Consider the following 10,275-nt stretch of genomic DNA (forward strand, 5'->3'; position numbering starts at 1 on the left):
GTTACATGCGCGTAAATGATGCGCGTACGGTTCGCAGTAGAATTCAAGTCATTCCTATAGAAAAGCTGTTATGTTTTCTTTAAATTGACATTTAGTATAATAAAATAAATAGTGCCTGTTTGGGAGGGTAACAGTTGAAATTGACACCCCGAGAAAACCATTGTCAACCGACGCAAAGCGGAGGTTGACAATGGTTTTCGAGGGGTGTCAATTTCAACTGTTACCTTCCCAAACAGGCACTATTCATATAATATGTTATTGTATTATATAAATAGTGCCTGTTTGGGAGGGTAACAGTTGAAATTGACATCCCGAGAAAACCATTGTCAACCGACGCAACGCGGAGGTTGACAATGGTTTTCGAGGGGTGTCAATTTCAACTGTTACCCTCCCAAACAGGCACTATTTATTTTGTTATACTGGATGTCTTAATTTTAAGAAAATGTTACTGCTTTTATATAGGAATAACGTGAATTCTACAGCGAACCGTACGCGCATAATTTTCGCGCATGTAACATTTTTTAATGTTACCCGTTGCTAAGTGCGTTGCTAACGCTGAGGGTAATAGAAAATAATATTAACTGCGTCTTAACCAATCAGATTTCAGTATTTAACATGAAAGTACAACAATATTAATTATGATACGGTATCATACAATAACATACTTTAGTATACAATAAAATATCATGTTACAATATTGTGATGTATTATGTAATATGATATTGTATCAAATAATACCGTATTGTATTATATATTATGATATTGCACAAGTATTATGTGATAAAATACAATTATTTATAACACAATACAATGTCATTTCATATGTTACAATATCATATTTCATCATTGTTTATTACAGTATTTTATTGTATTATATAATATATATTGTAAGTATGATAGTGTATTTTATATTTTTGTATTGATAAACATTGTGTCTTATAATACCGTATGAAATGAACAAATGATTATCATACAATTTTTTAACAGATGGACAATATTAGGTCAAAACAGTATCTATGAATATTCAAGATCATAAAGGTGATGCCTCATAAAGGTGATGCCTTGTCTTGGTGAGCTTAGTAATCTGTGATTACCTTTGTTTGTTTAATGCCATTTACACTATTGCAAGAGGGCTTCAAAGCACATTGGCTTGACCTCTTCTGCAAAACAGGCTTTAAATATAAGCGGTAAAGGCTTTGCTGTTCATGCTACCATAGTAGACTCTTAGATAACCACAAACTCCCAAAAATGTTAGATCAATTTTTATTAGTTAAATTATGGCACGCAATGCATGTTGGACAATTTTAAAAAGATAGCAATATGAAGTTTAAAACAGTTCTGTATAAAAAATAAGATCCACATTTATGGTTCATTTTGTCAAACTGGTAGTATCTGTAATTTTGAATTTTCATATTGCAGTAATTCATAATCAATATGGTTATAACATTTAGCCAGGATTTTTTTTATTGGGATGCCGAGCCTGCCAAACCCTAGTAACAGATGTAGCAACCAAAAAGACCCATATGACAAGGCTACTACACATATAACCACACTTAATAAACAAAATGAAAATATACACCTTTTATGTTTAAAGGGGCATGGTCATGATTTGGGTCAAATTCTATTTTTGTGTTTTTATTATTTAAAATGCTCTAGGAATGCATTTCTAATGATCAAATGAAATTTGAGAGTCATTCATAGAGTCATAAGCAAGATACAGGGCTCATAATCCTCTTTATCATGTAAACACTTAAGCTCGTGCCCTGTATTGTTTACGGTACTTACTATAAGTTCAATATACCTGTAAAAAATCTTTTTCAAGCTGATTTGTCTATCTTCTTATTCATTTTAAGCATAAATACACAGTTCCTAATGTTCAACACATTCATTTTAGGTCTAAAACTTGAATTTTCACTTTAACGTTCAAAATGTAAACAAACGCTGAGTTTATATAGCAAAGAATTTCAATCTCTGTAACTCACTAATAACTCAACGAATGACAATCTCTGTAACTCACTAATAACTCAACGAATGACACTCAAACTTTAGTTGCCTATTAAAAATGCCTTCCTGAAGCATCAACATTAAAATGAAAGAAAAAAATTCATGTCCCTTTAATATTTCAACAAGAGGCCATTTGGCCTTAACGGTCACTGAGTAGCATATAACCCATACACAAATTTGTCGAGGAGTCTCATATATGCATTTAATTAATTAGGTTTCATTCTGGAGTAGAAAAATTGTAAATTTGTAATGATGACCACCTCACTGCTTGTAATCTTTCAAAAAGAACTGTGAAACCTATAATTTTGGTGAAAAACTTAAAGATCTGGTCTACAAAATCATGAATTCAGTTTTCCTTTCAGGTGTGTGGGAGTAAAGAAGATAATTTTTGAACATTATATGCATTAACACCTATACATCCATTTTGGCCCTGCCCTAGAGTCAAAACCTATACTCCAGGGGACATGAAAATTAAAATTTCAGTAGAGGACTTCCTGGTAAACATAATTGTAAGTCAGTTTTTTATACAGATGTGTGAGAATATAGAAGAAAATTTTTAAACATAATATGCATTAACACTATATTTACAATTGCCCCCCCCCCTTCCCCGATGTCCTGAATCCCTGACCCAGGGGCCATGAATTTCACAATTTAGGTAGAGGAGTTAGTGGACATCATAACCATGTATTCAGTTTTTTTTCCCACATGTGTGGGAGTAGAGAAGAAGATTTCTTATGATTTAATACATTTTTTACTATATGGCCTTATTGGCCCCACCCTAGAGCCTGAACCCCTGACCCAGGGGTCATGCTTTTCACAATTTAGGTAGAAGGCTTCATGGACATCATAATCATGCATTTAGTTTTTAACGTATATCTATGGTTGTATAGAAGAAGATTTTCTAAGATTTAATACATTTTAACTATATGGCCATATTGGCCCCACCCTAGAGCCAGAACCCCTGACCCAGGGGCCATGAATTTCACAATTTTGGTAGATGGCCTCATGGACATCATAACTATCAACCAGTTTTTTCCTCACATGTGCGGGAGTAGAGAAGAAGATTTTTGAAAATTTGGCTTTTATTGCATATTTGGCCCCACGTGGCGCCCCGGGGGTTGTAGAGCCATGAATTTCACAATTTAGATTTCTTTTACCATAGAGATGCCTCACACCAAAAATGGTACATGTAACAATCAGCCTTGTAGTTTTTAAGAAGTTAAAAATGTAAAATTGTTAACGCAAGACGACGGATGAAAACGAATAGCAATAGGTCAGTAAACTCAGGTGACCTAAAACGGAGCAGATTTTGATATAAACAAGTATTGAAAGCACTTATCACAGTAATTAAAAATTTGATGCGCTTAGTATCGGTATTACCGGTAGGTTTGGAGTTATCATTTTTTCAATATAACCATCGGTCTAATTTGCAAAAAGGAATGTAAAATATATATTACATGTAAAATTCATTATTTCAACAGGAGGCCTAGAGGCTTCAACGGTCACCCGAGTAACATAGCCTTACTTTGTACTACATGTCTTAATTACCCCATTCACTTTAAATGAAGAAAATTGGTAGACTGCCTTACTTCTCTAGATTTTACAAAAGGCTAGCTTTGAACTGTTGTACTCAATAAAAATTATACAATGTTATTTTGAAAAAAATGCCAAAATAATAATTGCAAATTAAGTCAAAACTAACAATAATTTAACAGAAAAAAACCACTTAAGCACTATAAATACATGCTAGTATAAAGAGCAGAGCTTTTTGGTTTGCTGTAGATGTAGAAGTATTTATTTAAAAGTTATAAGGTAGTCAGGATATCCTTGTGTGTCATTGAAGATGATGAACATAGATGGGTTCCCAACATTGTCGACAACAGAATCATACAGAATATGAGACTGTTTTCCCTTTTTTGCAGGTGGTACCCTCATTCCATTTTGTCCCACCGTGTATTCCCCGGTGAGAACTTTACAGAGGTACATTCTCTTGTGTCCTTTGCTATCTGGTCTGGAATAGGTGTCATGTACAGAGTAGTTGGCACTTAGAGCAAAATATACCCCTTCTCCAAATCTTGTGGCTGCAAATATAGAAAATGATGTAGTTTTAATCATTACTTAATTATATCTGAAAGAGGTATAGCACCCTTTCCCATTAGTACATGTATTTGAATGGAAAGTACCTTATTCTAAAAATAGATAGCGGTGCCTGTCGCAATAGAATTTTTGAAACCTGATAATATATACATTTTGCCAAAAACTGACTAAGTTCAAAAGCTAGTATTTTATTCATAAATAATCAGAAATCAAAATCCTAGCAATATGCACACCTCTGATATATGTACAATTGATCTGCAAAAGAACAACTTCCTATCTTGAAAACTGTAGGAGGAGTTATCCGTACAATGAGGGTACCCGATATGCAATATTTTGCCAAAAAATGACTAAGTTCAAAAGCTGGTATTTTTTCAATAAATTATCAGAAATCAAAATCCTAGCAATATGCACACCTCTGATATATGTACAATTGATCTGCAAAAGAACAATTTCCTATTTTGAAAGCTGTAGGAGGAGTTATCCGTACAATGAGGGTACCCTTTTGGCAGCCGCCCGCCAGCCCGCCCGCCCGCCATTTTTATAACCTGATTTTTCTGTTGGAAAACCCGGTTAAAAATACAAGCTTTCGAACTTAATCATTTTTGGGCAAAATATTGTATACTGGATCAGTAGGTAGTGTTTATCAATTCAAGGTTGACATCGATTATGGATACAGTTAACATAAAAGAAAACCCTGTTTGCTGTCACATTGACAGCTTTTCACTTGTTAGATATGAAACTCTTCTAATTAATATTGTAAACCAGAAAATATTCTCATGTATTCCAAGATACTGTAAATTCCTAATTTAACGTGAGGAATTAATGTCCACATAAAATCGCGAGAAGCAGTCCTTGCTGATTTTAAAATCTCGCTCTTATTTTTCAGACAGTTTTGAGCTAAATGAAACCATGACAAAAAATTGGTGCTTGCGATTTTATATTCTCGCAATTTGATGTAAAACAGCGGAATTCAGTACTCGCGTAAAATAAGGATTTTACAGTAAGAAAATACATATGAAAATATATGACTTTCCATTTTTATGACTTTGGAAAGAAGATCATTGAAACCAACAATTGGGACACCATATCCTGCATTTAAGCTTAATATATCAATTGAATTTTAAATATTATTCGATGCATCAAATTAAGTAAAACAAATTAGACATAACAAAATTTTTGGGAAAATGAATTATAAAATAAACGAAAAATATATTTCTGTGATAGGTATACTTTTAAATGATACGAAAGCCCATTGAGCTCATTTTCTTTGGTAAAAAAAATATTATTTTCGCGAATAAAAGCGAATAAACATGTACTTTCGCAAATAAACATGTTACTTTCGCGAAATAATGCGTATCTTTAGTGAATATACGCGAAACTTTTATATAGATATTGTCAAAAGAACCCTTATTAAGAACAATGATTGAAAACAAACACATTTTGTTTTAAATAAATACATATCTTTCATTTTTATTATATTATCAAAAACAAAATTACTTTTTATATATATATAGATAAATCTGATTAAACTTGATAAAACTGTTAGATGTTGGATGTTCCAAGTAGATTAGGAGGAATTAAGAACATCATTTTTCATATGTTCGCCGACCTTGTGTTCGAACAGGCATTCATTATTTTTTTCTAAAATCAGTTTAAGTTCAAACGTGGGAAATCTTTAAAATCTTAGTACTGGTTTTCCAAAAACATATGAAGTAAATTTAAAGGACGAATTAACGTTATCTAAATTTGAACAATAGCTTAAAGGGGCATGGTCACGATTTCGGTAAAATTATATTTTGGCAAAGAAAAAGTAATCAATGTTTAGAATCTAACAAGGACTCTATTTTGGCGTAATATTGGCGTAGGAAAATATCATGTTTCGCAATTCAGAATTGCTGCAGATTAATGAGTCTGTTTTAGCATTTTAAAAACAATTAATTTTACATTAATGTTGGATTTTGTTTACTTATATGTGAACTAATGATTCGATACTTGGGTTTCAGAATATGTTTTAAAAAAATTACTTGCCTATCAAATTACATTTTAATAAGCTTTTTAAAGCGCCCATTCTATACATGGATTTTTGTGAAAAAATCACTAAAATAAGTTTTTCTCTCTTATTAAATGGTCAATATATTATAATTAGCTTTTCTGTCAATTTATATCTTTAGATATCTTCATAATACATAAAAATCAGAAATATTTTATTATTGGAAGGATAAAAAATTAATCAAAATTTCTTCAAAATTTCAGAAATTTAGAGGAAATCCGGGCTAAGCAATATCAATTTCAGTATAAATATTTATTTCAATTAAGGTCAGACGACACGTTCCTCAAGAATCTTTTTCGTATCTCCTCGTAATAAAGAGTTCCAATAAAAAATATTAATGTTATAATTATTTCGAAAATGATTAAAATTAAATTGAATGTGGTTTTGTGTCTAGATGGCCGAGTGGTTAGAACCGTGGCCGCTCACTGCCAGAAGCATATAGGTTCTAGAGGTTGTGAGTTCAAAGCCCCGCCCAGCCGAGATAGGGTTCCAATAAAGTGAATTTTACTGTGCTGTAGATGTATATTTATTTTTATATCAGCAATTCAAGTGTATTTTCAAGAAGATTATATAGGAAATTGCATACTCTAGTATTTTGCAGAAATGCCTGGTAAGGTACCCTAATTTTTTGCAAGAAACCTTGTCAAAATAGTAGTAAACCATCAACAAATTCCTGGAAAGAGTTATATAAAATTGAGGAACGTGTCGTCTGACCTTAAGTAGTATAAGCTGATAGACATTCTGATATTCTATCATTTCACTGAAGAATAGAATCTTCAAATTTTAAACAAATGTCAACAGAACTACAAAGAGCTACACTTTTTTTTATCATCCTTTTCATTGAAGAAAAAGGTAGTGACCTTGACCTGACCTTTATGCGAAAACAAAAAAGTCAAATTTGATTAAACTGACAGAATCATTTGGTAATATGATCCGTTTGACTGTGTCAAAATTTCATGAATTTCTTATTATAAGAAGTATGTTTGATAACGAGAAGACGTACTCCTTCCTTAACACATTCATTTTAGGTCTAAAACTGGAATTTTCACTTTAACGTTCAAAATGTACACAAACGCTGAGTTTAATTAAATAGCAAAGAATTGTAAGCTATATGTAACTTGCTTATAAATCAACAAATGGTACTCAAATTTGGTTGCCTATTAAAAATGCCTTACTGAAGCATTGTAAATATTAAAATCAGAAAAATAATTTAATACCAAAATCGTGACCATGCCTCTTTAAAAAATGTATAGAATGAACTTATTTCAACTCACAGCTTGACTTATTTTTCTATTATAAAACTAGACGTTATTTATCCGTGGCGATATAACATATGTAACGCTTTACACAAGGGCAGTTATTGTGGGGGGAATGCATTATTTAGGAATATATAGTTATGTAAATGAGGAGATCACATACGAACACACACACGCACGGTAGCGATGCTATATCCCCTTCGCAACAAGTTGCGCGAGGGGATAACAATGATATCCTCTCAATTTTACAGTGATATGTAATAAAAATTTTAATTCGAAATAAAGTTGTTCTAATGCAGATGTTGATGCCTTATTTTCTATAATACAGAGATCATATTATAAGAATATGAGAAGCGCAATGCATTATTTCGTTTGAAATTCAGAAAGAAGATTTGAAAGATTTCCCATATTTGAATTTTTAACAATTTGTATGAAGTTTTATCAGATTTATTTACATGTATATCTTTTTATAAAAATATTATTTTGTTTCATTTAAAACTAAACTGGTTTTTTTTAGTCGTTGTTAAGTCGTAAAGTTACGCGTTAACTCGCGAAAAATACAAATAATATCGTGAAGGATTTGCGTTATTCAAGAAAGTTACGCGTTTATTCGCGAAAGTTATGCATTTATTCGTGAAAGTTATGCATTTATTCATGAAAGTTTCACATTATACTGCGAAAGTAATGCATTATATCACAAAAGTACTAACTATGAAAGTACTAGTTTGATAGGCATTGGCCTTCAAAAAATATTAAAGTTATGGATTTGACTAGCTTTTATGAAATGCTAAAAGAAGGTCATTGTGACCTTGATATTAAGACGAGAACTTTGTTGTTGAACTTTGAACCCCTCTAACATCCCAGTATTGGTCTGATGTCACAGTTTGAATAACACAGACTCGATCTACACTACACAGAGGGCGCACTTGATTTTACCAAATGTACACTTTTGTAAATCAAGTGCAAAGGTGTAGCGTTTAGGTGTACACCGGGTGTACACTTTTCTACACCGAGTCAGGGGCATGTGTTGTTGGGTGTAGCACTGAAACCAATATGGCGGACGAATTTATGATGGAAACTTGGAAAATGATTTTAAGTAATGTAACGGATTAGAAGTCACATAAAAGTTGTCGTTTGTATGAAAGCCATTAAATTTGAAATGTGTTTTTATTTTATTGTATTTATATCACAAAAAACCTATTAATTGTCGCAGAATAGTAGATTCTTTGTTAAAACTGCACCCTTTTCCGTCATATTCATTCTTAACTTCCCTACACCATGTACACTAAACCATTTAAGTGGACTTGATATGCAATACAAAATTTTTACCAGTGTATACCGGTGTACACCAAGTTAAGCTTAATCAAGCGCGCCCATAGATAATTTGGCATCTCTGGTGCAGTACACTGACGTGCTGTTTAATGATTATCTCCCTTGGAAAGGGTTTGGCCCTTCGGATCTAGAGAAGAAGTCAAAATTGTGAAAAGTTTTCTCTGTGGTTGGGATGCAATTAACCACTTCTGTGCCACAGGGCCGATTTTGGGCCGATCACACAGTTGCGTAGAGTGCCACGGCGCCAATTTTGGGCCGATTTAAACATAAGATATTTTATACATCTTTTATGGTTCTAAAGATAACAGCAATGAAAGTTTTGCACATTTAAAATATTATATAATGCAATTTTTGTGGACTATATATGATTTTTTCATAAATTAACTAAAAAAAACACCTGTATGTCCTACATGTAATATTTTAGGAAAATAAATTTGCGACACAAATGATTCCATGTTACATGAATGCTTTGTTTATGATACGAACGAGTTCTTGCTCATAGCAGTATTGAATAAATGAAATAAAGATCAACTACTTTAACAAGAGGCCCATGGGCCACATCGCTCACCTGAACAGCAGTTCCTTGTAACATTACATTTCGTAGCATATGCTTTTTCTATTTTAAACATTGAACCCCTTTCTGGGGACCCAGTAATGGTCCGAGGTTTATGGTTGGCTTGAACAACATAAATAGTAACATAGGAATGAAAATGTGTAGCACTGCGGTGGGACCGCACGTACACAACCTGAAAAACTGAACGTAGAAGAGTTCCACTTCAAGAGGAATAACTCTCAGACTGTACAGAACATTAAGAAAGATAACTCTTGGTTCCACTACATTAGAGTTTACACAATTTGAGGATCCTTGCATAGTAATCTCACAAACTGTAGCATTATAGTTCTCGAGAAGAACTTTTTAAAAACATTTTCAATATATCTTTCTATGTTAAACTTTGAACCCCTTTTGGGGCCACAGTATTAGTCCAGTGCTAAAGTTTTAATTATTTGGAATCTACATTATTTAAGGATGCTTGCATAGTTATCTCACAAGCTGAAGCATTATAGTTCCCTAGAAAAAGATTTTTCAACATTTTCCCTCTATATTTCTATGCTAAACTTTGAACACCTCTTGGGGCCCCAGTATTAGATTGAGGTCACGGCTTTTATAATTTCGAATCTACACTATTTGAGGGTGCTTACGTAGTTATCTGACAAATTGATGCATTGTAGTTCTCGAAAAGAAGATTTTTAAACATTTTCCATATATACCGGTACTTCTACATTTAACTTTTAACCCATCTTGGGTCCCTAGTATTAGTCCAGGGGTCACTATTTTAAAACTGTCGAACCTTCATTATCCAAGGTTGTATGCATGATAGTAATCTCACAAATTGAAGCATTGTAGTTCTTGAGAAGAAGATTTTTTAACCTGTTACCTTTATATTTCTATAATAAACTTTGACCCCATCTTGGGGCCCCATTATTGGTCCGGGGGTCACGATTTTACGAATTAGGAATCTACATAAGCGAAGGATG

At 32.8% G+C, this 10,275-nt stretch overlaps 1 protein-coding gene across 2 annotated transcripts in view; it reads right to left on the minus strand.

Annotated features, from left to right (window-relative positions):
- Nucleotides 1-1,258: 1,258 nt before the first annotated feature.
- LOC105319523 (protein mono-ADP-ribosyltransferase PARP14) overlaps nt 1,259-10,275 on the minus strand; it is a 132,993-nt gene continuing 123,976 nt past the window's right edge. Inside the window, exon 26 of one of the 2 annotated variants that reach the window (XM_066068978.1) lies at nt 1,259-4,085. In XM_066068978.1, the coding sequence (XP_065925050.1) occupies nt 3,799-4,085 (287 nt within the window). In that variant the 3' untranslated portion in view covers nt 1,259-3,798. The remainder of the gene's footprint in view (nt 4,086-10,275) is intronic. The other variant, XM_066068979.1, reaches the window with a different exon arrangement.

The sequence above is a fragment of the Magallana gigas genome, chromosome 8 (assembly GCF_963853765.1).
Source record: "Magallana gigas chromosome 8, xbMagGiga1.1, whole genome shotgun sequence".
Classification (NCBI taxonomy): domain Eukaryota; kingdom Metazoa; phylum Mollusca; class Bivalvia; order Ostreida; family Ostreidae; genus Magallana; species Magallana gigas.